General features: G+C 36.4%; 1 protein-coding gene and 1 long non-coding RNA gene across 8 annotated transcripts; both read left to right on the top strand.

The window, feature by feature from the left end:
- Positions 1–822: 822 nt before the first annotated feature.
- Positions 823–11,858, top strand: LOC18438341 (small ribosomal subunit protein uS8). 7 transcript variants are annotated; one of them, XM_088873746.1, is made up of 6 exons: positions 823–875; positions 962–975; positions 1,258–1,332; positions 10,856–10,999; positions 11,186–11,346; positions 11,485–11,858. In XM_088873746.1, exons 4-6 carry the CDS (start codon positions 10,867–10,869, stop codon positions 11,581–11,583), a joined length of 393 nt encoding a protein of 130 aa, XP_088729872.1. In that variant the 5' UTR covers positions 823–875; positions 962–975; positions 1,258–1,332; positions 10,856–10,866; the 3' UTR covers positions 11,584–11,858. The 7 variants fall into 7 exon arrangements, with proteins under 7 accessions (XP_088729872.1, XP_088729873.1, XP_088729870.1 ...); XM_088873747.1 differs by having other exon boundaries at positions 962–998; XM_088873744.1 differs by having other exon boundaries at positions 962–1,059.
- Positions 11,859–11,888: 30 nt separating this feature from the next.
- Positions 11,889–12,259, top strand: LOC148780807 (uncharacterized). The gene is made up of 2 exons (XR_016060737.1): positions 11,889–11,934; positions 12,052–12,259. It is a non-coding gene; the product is annotated as an uncharacterized LOC148780807 (long non-coding RNA).
- The last annotated feature ends 6,607 nt before the right edge of the window (positions 12,260–18,866 follow it).

Raw genomic sequence — 18,866 nt, 5'->3', positions numbered from 1 at the left:
CCCACTCGCGTTTTGTCTTATCATAGCTGCTACTCCTGCCTCTATGTATCTCGCTTGAGCAACTATCCGATCAAATAGCTCGCCCCCTGAACAAAGCTCCAAAATCAAATGAACCCTCCCTTGATCCTCATAAACATCGTATAAATGGATCATATTGGGGTGAGGAGAAACATCTTCAACAATCTCTCTCATGATCAAAATCTCATTTGTGAGCAAAGCATCCGAGATCGCATTCAGTTTCCATGTGGATAATCGGGAGGCTGCTTTGTCAAATTGTGCAAACTGGTTTATCGGTGTAAGAGAGAGAGGTAGAGAGAGAATATGTAGAAGACCTACAAGAGAGAAAAAAATTTGGTTATTGAAAAACTGAAAATTTAAAATTTTTGAATATTGAAAAATTGAAAATTAAAAATTTTTTAGTTATTCAAAACCTAAAATTGGCTTGATTTCGGTTTTTGAAAAATTGAAAATGGGTAGTTCAATTTGTTTTTTAAAAAGAATGTTATAAAGTCCAAAAAACGGACGTATCAATAATAACATAAAGTATTCGATATTTTGATAATAGTAAAAACTAAAATCGACATTTACATAATTTTCCCTAGATTTTAAGATCATCCTAAGGTTTTTCTTACTATAAAATTACATGATAAAATTTGAAAATACATACTATCATTCCCTTTAAATGCACGTAGTGGGGGTATTTCTTAATTTTGGACCGTCCATTCTAACAAAGATAAAATCTCGAAGCCTCTCAAACTACGGAGCCCGTTATTTGCTTGCATGCCTCAATGTAAATAACCTTGGTCCCCGGAGTGTTTCATTGGGATGGTGTTGGCGTGTTCTCTTTCGTGTTAGGGTTTCGTCACTCCTCCTCTGTAAGCCTCTATCCAATATCGTCTACGTACGCTTTTTGTTGGATAACTGCCATTACTAATCTCTCTTTCTCTTTCTGCTGCTTAAGAGCTTTCTCTGTAGGTGATTGTCTCTCTTCTCTCTCGGTATTCTCTCTCCTTTTTTTCGCTGGTTTATGGTTGTTGTAGTAAATTTGAGTTTAAATGAGTAGGTTTTAAACCCTTGTCTATATAATCTGTTTTTATTTCTACCCATGGAGATACCGTGTCTTTGGTTTTCGCTGGTAATAATCTAGGTTATGGCTTCTTTGAGAAAGAAAAATAGTAGTCTGGGTTATGGTAGTTTGAGAAGTATTTTCTTTTTGGGGTTTAATTGGCTCTTATTTTGTATATTTCATTGTCAAAGGAGAAGAAAGTGGGGTAGAAATTAGAAATCATCACCATCATCGTCTGAGCCTTATCCCGAACTATTTGGGATCAGGTAGGGTAGAAATATGAAATATCAAGTATTATTGCTCTTTGCTTCACTATTCTGTTGGACAGTATTCTAATTGGTGTGTTGTTTTGCTGAAGTGTTTGGCATGGCGTGGATATTAGCTTGTTAAATAATTGTGTTATTGCGAGCATTTCCATTTTCATGTCTCAAGCATATTTTTTTATCACATCTTAATCCCTGTTCTAATATGAATCTCTTCATAAGAATGCATGCCCATAAGTAATTCTTTGGTGTTTATTATTTTCTGGTGTGTATCATCTGTTCCTTTTTTCTCTTCCAATGGTTAAGTTTTTATTATATAATCCATATTTCTTTATGCAGTTTATATATATTTTTTTCTTTGAGTTGGAGAGAATCAGTGATATTAGGGCCTAATTGATTGCCAATTCACAAAAAGTAGCTTGTCTAGTCAAAACTGGTCTGGTATATCAATATAAATAGCAAAACTAAAAGTAAGTTAGAATTAATTAACTGGGTTACATTTTCGTCTAAACCCAAAAGAGTCCTTTATTAGGCTTAGGAGACCAGCGGAATGAAATAGTGGTTGGGACTGTGTACACATGATTTAGGATTTATTGGACTTTCTAAAGTTTCTACTTGCAATAGATGGATTGTTTCAAACCTCAGAGGCAGAAAATGGATGAGTAGATGAGTTCAGAACTTTAGATTATGGTTTTTACTCATATTTTGTATTTGGGAGTAAATATTTATTGTGTACATTTTGGGTGCTTGTGCATAAGATGGCTTTGTAAGTAGGGTGCGGGATTTTATTCAAAAAAAGAAGAAGTAGGGTGCGGAATACGGTCACCAAGACGTTCATTTTGCACTATGTAACAACAACATTCTTATTACTTGTGTATAGGAGAATATGGAATGCCAGTGCACTAGACATGCATGTCGACAAGCAAGACATGCATACCTACACGGAAAATCCATGTTAACATTTGTGTTTGGAAATGTGTTTGAATAAGGACTCTGGCTTGGATTTGCAAAGTTCTCGCCCCAAGTCAGCCACGAATTGGTCAAGTCCCTTGGTAAAAAAAAAGCAGGGCACTCTTCCAATCCTTGGACTTCTTCGTTCGGATCTTGTTGGGTTCCTGGTCTGTGTGACTTGGGTACATCCAAGCCCAAGGCACTTTTTACCTTAGGGTTTGAGTGACTCAGGTGACTCCGAGCCTGATGGACTGATTCTTAAAACACTGGTCTGCAAATTTTCATCTTTTGAATTCGCCGACATGGTGTGCCTTTAATGTAGACATGTCTTCAATGTGGACATGCAAGTCCATGGATTGGATGAATAGGACAAGTGTTTATGCACTCTAAGATACATGTTGTTTTTGTAAGGCATGTATGGGTTCACAAGTCTTATGATTTGGACACACGTCTTTGATTTGGAGCCACAATTTTTATGTTTTTAAGGTTAACTTTATAGTTTTTACTCTTCACAAGTTAATTTATATAAAGACTTGAAAAAATATAAGTAGGTGGGTTAGATTCTTCTACATGGATTCATAGTTGTAACATACGTTTTGTTAGTGATGTGGCATTGTAAGTTTCGGGATGAGGATTATTAGTTGAAATTTTGATTGAGAAATGAGGTGTGTGCTAAGGTAGGTTGGACATGGGAGTGTTTTTTTTTTTTTGTTGAAAATGTTAACTCTTGTAGAAGAAAATTACAAGAAGAAAGTTACAAGAGTATAGGTAACCCACAGATCGGGTGCCCTAAACAAAAACCCCCAAGGGCTCCAAAAATGGTTGTGACCCCCTAAGGGCTCCAAAAAATGCTATCCAACCAGTATTAACAATAGAAAAGGGTAACAAAATGAGGATCACGTGCTCAATAAGGCGCTTAAAGGTGCCTTGTGTGTCATCCTTTGTAGCTCTGGCCCTGTTCAGCTCCCTCTTTAGCAAATACTTTGGCTGCTGCTTTGGTTCTTGCGAGTGCACATAGGGCCATGAAGCAGGAAGTCCCTTCTGAGCAAGATTAAATATTTGGTTTTTGCAAATGCATTTAGAATCAATGCATTTGCAAGTGCATGTAGAGCCAGAGGGCAAGAAGGGACTTCTGGGCAATATTAGTTATGTAGTTTTTTTGGAGATAGGAATAGTTTTAGATTTTGGAGTTTGTCATGGTTTGGTACTTATCAATTGACGTGAGTTTTTTGACAATAGATAGAGGTAAGCTTGGTATAGAAGTGACAGCTTTGCTCCCAAGACCTTTCTCACTGCAAATCGAGTTTATATTTGACATGCCAATGTTTGGTTAATGGCATGTGCAATGTCTACTTTATGTCAGGTGCCCTTGTTAAGATTTTAATGTTTGCTCATTGTCTGCTTTATGTCAAGTGCCCTTATTAAGATTTTAATGTTTGCTCATACGAGTTGTGCTTAGTGCCTTATTAAGATTTTTCCTAGCTTATAGGATTCCATGATCCTATTTTGGTGGGATAGTTAGCTAATTAGAAAGAGAATGATGAGTGAGGGTTGATCACATGAGGGGTAGAGATTTCCTTAAAAAGAGGATCTTCGGGAGAGAAGATAGGAGAGTATGGGAAAGGGGGATTTATATGATTTAGAAAGAGATAATCATGGGAAGTTAGAGAGAGAGAGAGAGAGAGAGAGAGAGAGAGAGAGAGAGAGAGAGTCTTCTTTACTTTTTTTTTTTGGCTTGTATTTAAAAAATGTAACTTTCCCCCTAGAAGAGAGACTTGGATATTTTTGTAGAGACTTTTAATGAATGAAGAAAAGAGCTTCTTCTTCCTATGGCTTGACTTACTGCCACCTTATTTTCTCCATAGTTGCTGAATTTTGTCGGTTTTAAGATCGAAAGAAGGCTGGATTTAATTTCTTGGATTCCTTGCACATCATTTGGTATCCGAGCATGATTAAAAAGGGTTAGTGATTGCGATGGCTGGTCATGGAGGTCACAACCATAGGATTGTCGAGCTGGACCAAATATACAAAAAAATGAACAACTTGACGACTTGAAAAGTTATTGCAAAAAGATAGATTGCAGCATCACACATCGAACAAGATGAGATCTACAGTGATAGATCCATATTGTGTGAGTTCTTGTGGAGATCGGCGTAAATCAGAGCGCGAGTCTGAGTGGAACAACTTGATGTTATGCTTGATCACACTTATGGGTTCAATGCATGACGGCATTGACGGGAGCATGAATGTACAGAAAAGTTGGTAACCAATTACCTCAAAGCCAATATGATTGGCATAGAGGAGTAGACCAAAATAAGTGTAGAGACGAGTATAGAAAGAATTTTCCACATCCAGATCCACCCATAGCAGAATCATCCCAGGCTAGGATACTGATGCGTCCATCCCGGGTAGTTGTTATCCCTACAACAAAACTATGACTTGAACATCACACAAATAAACAAACAGAGGTATGTGATTTCTTGATCACAAATAAAATTCTAAATTTGTCATTAGAGAAGTTGATACATTGGAAGATACAAAAGGCCCTAAATCTAATGAGAAAAGAGTAAGACGTAATTGTAGATCAATTTGCTGAAAAAGAAGAGATAATTGGGGATGTGTCTAACATTTTTATTGAAGAAAGTATGGAGAATTCTAAATCTGATAATGAAGAAATTCAACATTGTATTGATCAGAAGGAAATGTTAACTTTTAACACTATTTCTGTTGAAGACAATGTTGGATTTTCAAATGATTCCTTCTAATGAAATGCGAGTGGATGAGAAAACAAAGATAGTGGTTTTTTATCAAAGCAAATTGTTGATGATCAAACATGAACCATTTTCGTTGCCATTTAGTGAGGAGACTCCACCCAAATCTTCCATAGTGGAGGGTGTGGCTCGATTCTCCATCCGAGAATTTATAAAAGAAAAGGTTGATGATATCTAGATTGTAGTTGATGATGCGATTAATGTTGGTACCAGTGGTAAAAATATGAATGCACAATGGAGTTGTTTGGTAGAGGTGATGAGAATGATGCTATGAACTTGGAGAGTTGTGGTTGTTGGTCTATTTTGAAAAAGCCTAACCATGATGTGTGGAATGGTTGTGATCAATTCAGCTGGTTCGGTCGTTTATTGGAACCGTTTCATAATTAGTGTGATATCCTTGAAGTATGGTTTCAACAACAACATTCTGTGTGGTATCTGCTTATTAATATTGCTGATGTGGGATGTTCGAGAGATGATTTTGTGAAGTTGTTCTTTTTATTGGAGTTCTAAATGAAGCTCTGCGCATTCTCGAGCATCATTATTATGGGGAAAGTTCCTCTTTTAAGGTGTTAACAGCAGATGGACCATTGAGTGCTTGGTTTCCATGTATATTTTGCATTTGAAATATGGGGACTCTACTAGTCTTCGTGTTCTTCTCTCTAACTCCAGCTTCCAAGAAGTTGGAAGACAATTTGAGATTTCAGCTGGGGCTGACTATAGAGTTGTTGCAATTATACAACTTTAAATGACAATATCGGAGGACTATGCATCCCTCTTATTAATGTGAAAGGGGCAGGAACTAATTGGGTAGACGTACAAAGCCTTGTAGAAAATGGTGATCGTTTGTGGCAATACAATATTTGCATCAAGATGGCTTGTTTTCAAGTGGCACCATCAAGTGTTAATTAGTTCTTCAGAGCTTGATGGAAGAATCACAACATCTAAACCAAACTTCAGTCACAAAACCATGAGAAAATACAAGGTTGGAGAAACTCTAGTTGATGAACCGGCCCTTTCTGCCCTTCTTCAACCACTCCACATATTCACATTATTTGATCAATGTGTTCTAGTACCAAGACTTGTAAAGTTTGTTTTTATTGGTTCAACAATGTTAGCGAGCCGATGGGATGCACCTGATGTATGCAGCCAGCAGACTATCCTCAATGATCTCATGCAGCAAATTGATACATTCGGCCCCAGGCTCGGCCTCAGCAAGACTTTGATGAGTCTTGTGCATACCCTGTGTTATTATTGTGAGGTGATGGAGAAAACTTCTATGGGATTTGTGAGTGCAGGCCACCAAAGTTTGGCCATAAAAACAAATGCCGTTTCAACTATGGAGAAAATTGGCCATTTTAAAGGGGCGCTCAGGTTCTACCTTGGCAGGGGCATTCAAATGTAATTTATCAAATGGCAGCCCATTGTCCACCGTGTATGCCAAGTGGATAATGTATGTAGGTTATTCAACCTAATGCCTTACAAAGAATAATCCTATAAGCGAAGGGAGGACGACGATGATGCCACAACGAAAACTCAAGACGAGTTTCTTTTCCAACCCAGGGAGTATGATGCAAATCGCATCTGGGATGTTTAAGAATAGGACTAATTAGAATTTTATTTTAATTTATTTTATTTTAGTTGTTTTTCAAAAAAATATTTATTTTATTTTAGTTTTATAGGGGGTGGTAGTCTTGTTTATGTTTTTATAATTGTTGGGATTAATTTGAGGGATCTTGAAAAGCTTTTTTTTTTTTTATTATTATATATATATTTAGGATGAGTGTGGATGGATTTCCTAGTTTATAGGATTTCATGATCCTATTTTGGTGGGATTTTAGCTAATTAGAAAGAGAATGATTAGTGAGGGTTGATCATGTGAAGGGTAGAGATATTTCTTTGAAAAGAGGATCTAGGGGAGAGAAAATAAGAAAGTATGGGAAAGGGGGGTTTACATGATTTAGGGAGAGATAATCATGGGAAGTTAGAGAGAGAGAGATTGATGTGGAGTGGACGGGGGGGAGAGAGAGAGAGAGAGAGAGAGAGAGAGAGAGAGAGAGAGAGAGAGTCTTCTTTACTTTTTTTTAATTTTGGTTTGCATTTAAAAAGTGTAACTTCCCCCTAAGAAAAGACACTTGGATATTTTTGTAGAGAGGTTTTATGAATGAAGAAAGGAGTGCTTCTTCTTCCCATGGCTCGATTTACAACCACCTTATTTTCTCCATAGTCGCTGAATTTTGCTGGTTTTAAAATCAAAAGAATGTCGGATTTAATTTCCCAGACTCCTTCCGCATCAATGCAAAATTAAATCCGGCCTTGTTTCGATCTTAAAACCAACAAAATTCGGCGACTATGGAGAAAATAAGGTGGCTGTAAATCAAGCCATGGGAAGAAGCTCTCTTTTCTTCATTCATAAAACTTCTCTACAAAAATATCCAAGTGTCTCTTCTTAGGGGAAAGTTACACTTTTTAAATGCAAGCCAAAAATAAAGTAAAGAAGAATCTCTCTCCCACATCAATCTCTCTCTCTCATCCACATCAATCTCTCTCTAACTTACCATTATTTTCTCTCTCTATAACATGTAAATCCCCCTTTCTCATACTTTTCTATAAAGAAATATCTCTACCTCTCACGTGATCAACCCTCACCTATCATTCCCTTTTTAATTAGCTAACAATCCCACCAAAATAGGATCATGGAATTCCATAAACTACGAAATCCATCCACGTCCATCTTAAATAAAATAAAAACCCCTTTTCAATCTTTACATGGATATCCCTCAAAATTAATCCCAACAATCATAACAAAATAAACAAGACTAACCTCTCCCCTTATAAAAATAAATTCTAATTAGTCCTATTCTTAGACATCCTAGATGTGATTTGCATCAGCTATGTGGGCATGCACAAGAACCAACTGGCTTTTGCTTTGACTTGGAAAGAATCTTAAACTGATCATGGTATATTAAGGTTTTGCAATATAAGAGTTCAAAGTAGCATCACTACTTTTAACTTTGGGAGTTGAAGTTCCACTGAAATGTGGCAATACATACTTCTTCTCCTGCGAGGATGTCTGGAATCTCTTCAGCTGAAGCTTCACTTGGTGTTTACCATGAGAATCAAACATTTGTAGTATACTTGTATATTTTGAGTGAGATAGTACCTCGTGTTTTCAAATTTGAAACCAAAGCTTTCCGAATGAATGCTCATATGAGCTGTACACATCACTTGCATGTGAGCTCTCTCTTGCTTGTCCTATTACAATTAGGGGAGCAATTATATTGGATTAAGAGAACTACTTTATATTCTAAGAACAAGATGGACATGGCATATTTTAATGTCCTGTGATGTAAACCCATCCTTTCTTGCACATATTGATATGGCTTGCATTGTAAGAGCAATATATGCATTTCATAGAAAGAACTATATAGGCTTGTGCAATTGATTGCGTCTTTGTATATGTGGCTTTTTATGTGGGACATTCTGTGGACACTCTCTGCATGCTTGTTTTAGACATTTAAGGCGCTGTCCATTTAGACTATGGACACTGGACATGAACTGTTATATGGACTAGACGGACTTTGAGTGGAGCCATGTCTGTACAGCAGTTCATCTCCACTCGTCTATTTCTTGCACAAGGTCGATGCACTACTTGGGTATGCAAATATCTGTACAAAATGCACTTTCCCTTACATGCCAGTTTATACATAAGATTAATGACATTCAGAAGGAATATTTGGGAATTTAATGATTACTTTCGAAATGGATCCTGGCAGCAAGCCATTTTGATCCTACTCTCCGCATTACTCTCTCACTCATTTTCAGACCTCAGGTCTATCTCTACCATCATAACCCTAGAAATCTCTCTTTCATCAGAATTCTAGAAATCTCTCCCTCTCTCTCATCAGAATTCTAGAAATCTCTCTCTAATCAAAACCCTAGAAATCTCTCTCCCTCTCTCTCCCTCTCTCTCTCTGTATCTATTGAATCACACTCCCTCTCCACCATGAACACCTTAGAAATTTCTCCCTCTCTCTCTCTTATGTGAAGTAACGAGGAAAATCTCAAGAACTGCGTATTTCATTTCGTCAGCTCCTCATTCAGTTTCTTATCATCTTGTTTTTTTTAGTTGCTTCTCTCTATACTTTTTTAACTTATTTACCCTGAAGGAAAAAACCATTTTAATGCCTTTCATTCTCCCCGCAATTATTTTTTATTTTTTATCCTCTGTTTTATGTTCATAACCACATGTTACAATTCTGTGATTATGAATACATTATTTTTGTCTATTTCTTCTTTTTTGGATCTTGTTCTGTATTTCTATTAGAATAGCTCTCTTGATTAAATTTCCATTTTCAATTTTATTTGTGCCCTAATTTCATTAAGTTCTTCTATTTATCTCCCATCATTAATTTTGTGTGAATTTTTTGTAATCAATTTTGACAAGGGATGAGGGCTCTGGCTTAGTCTCTCCCCCCAGGGGTGTCTCTCCATAGGGATAAATACGTTTGATCGAATGAGAGGCAAGAGGAACAAATCTAGTTGGGGTGTACGCCTCTAGAGATAGATATTTCACTCTAATGAGGGAAGGAGGTGAGGCAAGAGTCCCTTCGGGGTATTCTCGTCTTAACTTCGGGTTCTTTGTTAGAACTTATGCTAGCAACAAAGACACGAGGGAGAATTTGACGTATTAAGAAGAACCCAACCCGCTTTTCTTGGTCAACCACCAAGAACCGCTCTATATACTCTACGTAGATAATTCAAGTCTTTCCAGTTGAAAGTAAAGACCACTGGAAAACAAAGAAGACAGCCCTTCAATAGCCTGTGGAGATTGAAAGCCTTATTAAGATGTTTCAAGGAAATGGGACTATTGCCAGCTGCTTTGTTTGTACTGTTTTTTGTGCCTGGCACATTTGGAGGGAACGAAACATGCGTATTTTCAAAAGCCAAACCACCCACAAAGCCGTTGTCTTGAATCGCATTCTTTCTGATTTTGATTGCAAGATCAAGGGAGCAAACTAAAGCTCAAAAAATGGAGCAAACAATTAAAGAGTGTTTGTATAGTCCTTTGTAAATGTCATCGATAGAGCTCTGATAATGTGGTGGCTCTCCAGTTAAGAGTTGGTTCTCCCTTTTCTAGGGCTTACTAAATCCTGGATTGCAGTTTCTTTTCAGAGCATCCTCATATTTCATTGTCTTGGGCAGTCGGATTTCTGCAATTACGATTTGGGATTCTCCATGAAGCTTACATTCATGAAATTTCTGGTTTTTCTTTTGTTTGATGTTCTCTTGATTTTTGTTTCTTTTTCCAATTTTTCATTATGAATGCATTTGACGATGAATTTGTCAACGGGGGATGAAGTCCCTGGCTGAGACTCTCCTCTACAGAATAGAGCGAATTGATTTTGTGTTCATAAATTCCTCTGTAAACGTCGCAAAGAGAGCTTCTGCTTGTTGTGGGTTCTTCTATTAAGACAATTTAGTTTTTTGCCTTCTTCTCTTGTGGAATTGTAGCCCCCATTTGCAGAGAGCAGGCTCATATTCCATCGCCTTGGGTAGTGGTGTTACTGCAATTACCATTTGGGACTGGCCTTGAGGCATACATTTTCATTTGTTGCATCAATTTTGAACAGTTAACATATTTGACAAAAAAGGAAAACGATCCTGGCAATGTATTTTGTGATAGCTAATGATAAATATTAACTTCACTGTCTTTTTATAAACTGCACTGTCCTCTCTTTGTTGTTAAAGAGTTACTTCTTTTATTCTTATCATTTTGTTCATCCTTGTAATTTCCCTGTGTGCAGGTCTATCAAGAATGGTGAGAATCAGTGTCCTCAATGATGCTCTCAAAAGCATCTACAATGCTGAGAAGCGTGGAAAGCGGCAAGTCTTGATTAGACCATCATCCAAAGTGATCATTAAGTTCCTTTTGGTCATGCAAAAGCATGGTCTGTTTCTCCCTGTCCCTTTTTTTTATCTTTTCAAAACTCTCGTGGATGCACACGTGCACACACATGCACGTTCACTCGAGCACGAGTGTGGATGGAGAGAGATGGGTATTCCTGGTTCTTTATTGCTTCATGTGATGTAGTAGCTAAGCTCATTCTTGTCGGTTCTCTCCGTCTATTTTCCAGGATACATTGGAGAGTTTGAGTATGTTGATGATCATCGGGCTGGCAAGATTGTGGTGGAATTGAATGGAAGGTTGAACAAATGTGGGGTTATCAGTCCTCGCTTTGATGTTGGTGTCAAAGAAATTGAGCCGTGGACAGCGAGGCTACTTCCTTCAAGACAGGTTAGACTTATGTTTGTTATGATGCGTTTGGTTTTTATATGGAAGTTATCTACTATTGCAGCATGTGGTGAAATAAAATTTTTTTTGGGCAAAAAGTGGGTTTTCCATTAATGGATTTTCTTTGTTAAAAATGTGCAGTTTGGCTTTATTGTGTTGACAACATCTGCGGGCATTATGGATCATGATGAGGCACGGAGAAAGAATGTTGGGGGTAAAGTCCTTGGTTTCTTTTACTAAATTGATTTCCAGTCCCTAATCATGAATGGTGGTTTTGAACATCTATGCTGCTGTCAAGCATTTGTTTCTCAAAATTATGTTTCCCTTTAGTTATTATGATCTACGGGGTCTTTCAAACCGAAAAGTGAGATCAACATTTTTGTTTTTTGGGAGAACTTGTGTTTGATAAGTTTCTTTATAAATATTGTAATTCCGATATGAACTTCAATTAAATTAGGCTGTTTTTTGTTTTTCGATGTATTTTGAGTAATGAAGTAAAATTTTCAATTGCTTTGTATGATGTTGTTTTATTGTTTTGTGGTTTAGCTGAATCACCTAGCCACATGCACAAGGAAAATTAATTTAGATGCGGTAAGGAACATTGTGCTTTGACCTAATATCTGCTACACGTGTATCTGAGGATGTACTTTTACCCAATTTTATAACTGCTCTGGTTTATTTTTTTTTTGTTTTTCTTTTTTGATCAAGGCCACGGCCCATGGAACATGGCTAATGGATGTTGAGAATAATCATAAAAATTATGGTGTAAAAAATTTCATGTACGAATAGTGAATAGTGTTTAGACGGTATAAAAAAGCATGGGAAGATTGATTCAAGTGACATGCAGCAAAATGGGGTGTTTATTGTTTAAGGATTGTATATTATAAGACTCTTTATTTTTTATATTAGGAGGTTACAATGGTTGGTTGTCATTAGATGTCAAATTGAATGGCTTGAGGTTTATTGTATTACGTAGTTTTAGAAATTATTATTTTTTGAACTGTCTAATCAATAATGGGCAAGCTTTTTATGTTTTACCTACAACATAGAAGTTTTATTATTTTTTCTTTTTATCCAACTTTTCATATTGAATGGAGGGTTAAGATTGTTCCAATCACAATGTCACATCTCTATACTATTTTATTTTTAATTTTTTTTTAGACTATTTCGTTATTAAATTTTGGATGTCCATTTTGTTATTAAACTCGTATTAGCAAAAAGTATAAAATAAAATAAAATAAAATACATTGAGACGTTGGATTTAAGATCAAATGGTGAGTCACTCTCTTGATCAAAATTGGATGGCTGGATGGTAGGAAGATAGAACTTTTATGCTGTAGGGGAAGTATAGAAACCTTTCACAATACACAAACATCCCATTTAAATATGATGGCAAAAGCTTTATATTAAAAGTAAGGATTGGTGTGTGGACGCTCAAAAGGTGCATAAGCATTGATGGTTCAAATTTAACTATACTTATCCAAGGGTTAAAATAAGTTTTGTTTTTATTTTTTATTTTAAAATGACATTGATCTAAAAATTTGATTTTAGTCTCATTTTTATGAGTAGAATTAAGTGAAAATAATAAAAAATATTTCGTACAAAAAATATAGGTCAAATAAATTAGGGTTATTTTGATCATTTTTATTTAACATACTTTTATTTTTTTTATTAATTCGATCATTTTTATTTTACATATTTTTAATTTTTTTTATTAATTGTATTTTTAAAAATAAACATACACCCTAAATTCAAATAATATTTTGTTTAAATAAAAAATAAAAAATAAAATCAATTATTGGTTGGCCTTGGTGAAGTGTCAACTATTCGATAGGTGCTTAGGTTGACATTCTTGTGCACCCTTCCCAATCTACATCACGTGGACGGGATACTTTGATCTCTTTATATGCTTTTTCTATTCTTTAAATGTGGGTTGGTAAACAACTTGATGGACGGGGTACTTTGCTAAAAATAAATGGTCTCTTTTTATGCATTTTCTCTTCTTTAACGATGGGATGATGTTTACGAGCTTCACGGGACGACGGGACGAGGTAATGTTCCCTGTTATGCTACCTTTAAAATGTATATAAATGTGGGAGAAAATTACGTACTTGACCATGTTGGGTCACGTACAAAATGGGAACACGTTGTTCTCAAATTATTGGTGGTCCCTCTGCTTTTTTTGCGGCATTTTCTTATTTTTTTCAAGTTACTGTCTTCCCCATTAAATCGAACACCGGATCGATGGGTTTTTCGCGTTTAAACAAAAAATATTCTAGGGTTCGAAATATCGGACAACTAGCTTTGCGTTTTAAGTTATATATAGTCCTTCCATTCAAGAGTAAAAAAATGAACGGTGGTGATGTAAAAAAATGCCCAAGTTTGTTTGGCAGGGCATTCTCTCCATTCTTCGTTTCTCTCTCAATCTCTTGTTCTCCCTCTGCTGCCCTACCTCTCTCAAAACCGCTCCCATAATCTCTCTTTGTGCGGTTGTGCTGCCCTGCCTCTCAATATCTCCCAATCTCTCTGTCTTAAAATTTCTCTGATTACTCTTTTTTTTATTCTCTTTCTCTGAATGTTTCTCCCTCTCATGCCCGTCTCTCGCTGTTTCCCCTATCTTTAAGGACACCTCTCTCTCTAATAACAGTCTCTCTATGCCCTCTCTCTCCCACTGTTGCCCTCACTGTGCCACTGCCTTATTCTCTCTCTTGTTGCCTCCCGCTTTGGTCATTCTCTAGCTGCTGCCCCCTTTGGTGTTTCTCTCGCTCTCGCCTCGCCCTCTTTGATGCTGCCTATTTGTCGTGGGAGGTGATAAGAGGTTTGAAGAGGAGGGAGAGGGTAAGATAAGGTATGCGTATGTGTAGAGAGAGATCATCCGCCTGAGAGGGAGATTGAGAGAGGGTTTCAATACAAAGAGAGGGGCATTAGAGAATGAAAGAGGGCAGCAGAGATAGAGAAAAAGAGATTGACAGTCATTAAAGAGAGGGATTAGAAGGAGATTGCCTTGAGATTGAGAGGGGGAAGCAAAAAGAGTCGGAGGGAGAGGAGAGAGAGATGGGTCAGCAAAAGAGTAAATTTTATCTTTCTCGCCGTGCACACAAAATAATAACTCTATGTTTGGTGTTCGGTTTATTGGACTGAAGGATAACTTGAGAAAAAAAACATGAAGGGGGAGAGGGTGCCGCCCATAATTTGAGAATAACGTATTTTCATTTTGTAATTGACTTTTCCCTCTCTTCCCATTTTGTAATTGAAGAAAAGGGAGAGGGTAAGATAAGGTATGTGTAGAGAGATATCATCTGGCTGAGAGAGAGATTGAGAGAGGGTTTCAATACAAAGAGAGGGCCATTAGAGAGGGAAAGAGGGCAGCAGAGACAGAAAAAGAGATATGACGGTCATTGAAGAGAGGGATTAGAAGGATATTACCTTGAGATTGAGAGAGCGAAGAAGAGAGATGGGCCTGCAAAGGGGCAAATTTTCTCTCTCTCGACATGCGTGCAAAATAATAACTCTTTTTCTCTCTCTCGGTGTGGGTGCAAAATAATAACTCTTTGCGTGGTGTTTGGTTTACTAGATAAGGGGATAACTTGGGGAAAAAAATGTGAGGGGGAAGCGGTGTCGGTCGCTCATAATTTGGGAACAACGTGTTCCCATTTTGTAATTGACTCCCCCTTCATTTGAATATGGTCCGTACTTAATTTTTTCTAAATGTAGAGATTTTTAGTGGTTTTCTGGTTATGAGCTCTTCTTTTTCTAGGGAGAGCATGCATGATTATTTGCTTGAAAATCTATAATGTTGACCACAATTTTCATGACTTTAAGAGAAGGGCTAGTTTGACTGTTTAACTGTCAACTATTGCCATCTGGTTTTAAAAAATAATTGGGTCTGATAAAAATCTAGTTAAAACTAATGTTTGACAGGTTTGATTGACTAGTTTTAATCGTGTTAGTAGAGGAATTATTTTATTACATATTTTGTATTTATAAATTGAGTAATAATCCTATGAGATCTTGCTACACATAATGATATAGGACCCCAACGGATCACTATTGGATTTTGAGATAGAATTCTAACGTCATATAAAATGTACAACCTATCTCCACCATACTGGCTGGGTCTCTCTCTCTTACCGTGCCATCCTTCTCTCTTCCCACCACTCTCTCTTCATCTCTCATTACCCCCATCCCATTTCTCTTTACCCAAGAAAAACCCTCTGCTCTCTCTCTCCACAGCAGCTCGCCCCAACAGCAGCCACCCCATCCCATTTCTCTGTCTTCACATAAACCCTTTGTAGTAGGATCTCGATCTCTCTTCTGTCCACAGCAGCCCTTTACCCCATCTCATTTCACTCTCTCTCTTGGCAGTATGGTCTCTCTCCACAACAGCTCGCCCCAGCACCCTCCTTTACCCAATCCCATTTCACTCGCTGTCTCTTGGTGGTAGGATCTCTCTCCACAGTAGCTCACCCAATCAGGAGCCTTTATCCCATCCCATCTCTCTCTTTTCAAGTAAAACTTCTGCCTTTTCTTCACAATGTCAGTACATGTAGAGATAGGTTGCAAGTTTTATATGGCTGAGTGGGAATTTGGGATACTTGAATTTTACCTCGAGATTTGAATCCAAATCTAAAGGTGATTTGTTAAGGTCTTATGCCAGTATGTGTGACAGAGTCCCACATTATCATTATTCTTATAAATTATTATTCATATCTTTATTTTTTATTTTTAAAATCCGATCCAACCGGGTCAATTAATAATTGGATTAATTTTAACTTGGATTAAACCCTACACCATTTTAACAGCCAGTCGAATAACAGCTAGACTAATCTAATGTGGACAATGGAGACGTATGTGTTGTTTTCTTTCCAACTATGGTTTGCCATAAAAAGTGATGTGCCTTCGGTGGAGGGATGAAGCCCTCATACGGCCATTTTGTTGCCAAACTTGCTTTTATCCTATATTTGTAATATTATTTTGTTTTTGAGGGTTGAGACATTTGGGTTATTTTCAAGGTTTTAATGATTGGATCAGTAACTTGGACAATGTATTTGGATTTCTGAACCCGGTTAGACAGATTGCCGATATGGTCTATCGAATCGGTCATTAAAAAATAAAAACAATAAAATAAAAAGTCGGTCTGATTTTGACTGGTTCGCATCCTATTAATGTTTGAGGATATTTGCTTTTGTAGCGGTTTTTTTATAAGATTTGATTTAGAGCTCCATAATAAACTCTGAATTCCTGTATCCATTGTTTAAGCCAAGACTTTGGTTGGCAATAACTGTATAGTTGATGCAATTTGGGGCTTCAGGTCACATTCGTAGGAAATTGTTCTTGGAGATAAGAAGATCTATACGGGAGCTGTTTTTGGGTCTCTCATCTTCTTTATAAAGTGGTTTTGAAGTTGGGGGTACATTACAGTGTAAGTCTTATGGCTGAGAATTTATTCGATATGGATTCCAAATCTGAAATTTGAATCATATTGAAATCAGTTATGGGTCTAAGATTTGGATCTGGATAAAAAATTTAGATCTGAATAATAATTCGGGTCGGATCCAGGTATAAGTGGATCATATATATATATATATATATATATATATATATATATATATATATATATATATATATAAGCAATGATCCAATGCAACGGTTGTATCATAGTATAATGCAATGACACTTCTACAAAACCATGTTTGTGGTATTTGTATGACCCCAAATTTTGTACATAAACTCTCTTCATCTCAATAATCAATCCAAAAAAAAAAAAAAAAAAGTTCAATTTGAACCCTAGATATGGTCAAAATGAGTCCCCTCAAAAAATGAATATAGACCATTCATTTTGTGAGTTTCAAGATCTAAGCCTTTATAAACTCAAAATCATTGTTTTATTTTTTAACATTGTTCGTCTAATGATAGTAAAGCCATCCAAAAAAATTGGAAATGAAAAAATCCTTCTAAGGCCTAGATCTAAGCATCTCTCCAAAATGAACGGCCTATGTTAATTGGGCTAAAAAAATACTTTCTAGATTTTGTTTTCAATTTTTTCTTTTTTTGTGATTGTTCATTAGAATGAAAAGAGTGTGTATTTCAAAATTTGGATTAAACAAATAGCTATAAAATGGTTTTTTAAGGTTTTTTTTTTAATATAATTCTTATTTCTAGGTTTCAATTTTTTTTTTTTTCATATTCATGATCTTCGTATTAAAGATTATATATTCTTTAAAAATTTGGATCGAGTCTGCATTTCTACAATATGTGGGCTGGCCGCATAGAAACCTTGTCCTAGGTATTATATTGTTGAAAACAGCTTTTATACCGGTATTGTCAGCATATAAACATCTTTCAATCACCACCATCCAACTAAATTGGATGGTAGGTGGCTCAAATTTGCATGCGGCCTTGTCCTACATTGTTTTGGGAATCAAAAGTTCGGGTGGATTTTATTCACAATGTGTACAAAACAAGGTACACAACAGTGAACTACAGTCGCACAAAACAAAGAAGATGAATGTTTGCATAGACAGCCCTGAGAGAGAGAAATCATGAGGTTTCACATCATTTGAGAAGAATGGTTGTAAATCTAATTTCTAATGGAAGTCTCTGGATTGGATTTTCTCACAAGAGATTACGTTAGAAAGATGCACGTCCCTCTTTGTTTGTGGATTTGATTTCGGTTGATAAAATAAAAGCTTACGAAATAAAGAGAAACAATATAGGGCTGTAGTTGAAAATCACCCAGAAACTCACATTTTTATACACTGTTTTGATGGTCGTTAACAATGACTTTTCATTAGGTGTGAGGCTTACAAAAGGTTGGCGCCCTAAATAAACAAAGTAAGTCGCACCCCGAAATGATGTCGAAAGATGGGGTTCAAGTCCTTATGAAGGTCTATAATTCGATTTTTCATAACTAATTACAAAATTGAAAGCTTTAAAAATAGTTTAGATCCAAATCTAGAAACACTTAAAAAATCTTAGAGTCTATATAATACTTTGCAACTATTGCCAAGACTTGAAATCCTTTTTCTTTTCACATCTATACATTTCAAGATTGAGATGATGAATTTGAGGGTTTTTAAGTATCAGAACAACCCTTTACACTGATTTTTTATGTTGGGCATTATTACTTAAATCTAATGTGTCATCCTTGTATAAACTTTTCCCTTTTATTAATTAAATACAAGAAGTACCCCCTTCCATATACAAAATTGAGTCAATGGACACCAGGAAAGATCACATCGCCTCTGAAAGGGTTTGCTCAGTTTTTCTCAAGACGATGTCCTCCCAATGTCGGTATCTCTACAGGGGTGTTTGATAATTTTCTTTGTAGTTTCCACATGAATCTCTCAAGTGCTGGATTTCACAAAAACTCACCAAGATTCCCCAAAAATTGGGTAGTGCAAATTAGTGGCTATGAAGTTGGGAACACTCAGTAACTTGTCTGGATTTCCAGATGATAATTTTCCACCTTCGGTAATCAAAAAGCAAGAAACTACATGTTTTAACCTTTTATCTTAAAATTC

The sequence above is a fragment of the Amborella trichopoda genome, chromosome 8, assembly GCF_054954075.1.
Source record: "Amborella trichopoda isolate Santa Cruz 75 chromosome 8, AtrichopodaSantaCruz75HAP2 v2.0, whole genome shotgun sequence".
NCBI lineage: Eukaryota > Viridiplantae > Streptophyta > Magnoliopsida > Amborellales > Amborellaceae > Amborella > Amborella trichopoda.
The sequence above is the reverse complement of the archived record's forward strand: the minus strand, read 5'-3'. Positions and strand labels throughout refer to the sequence as shown.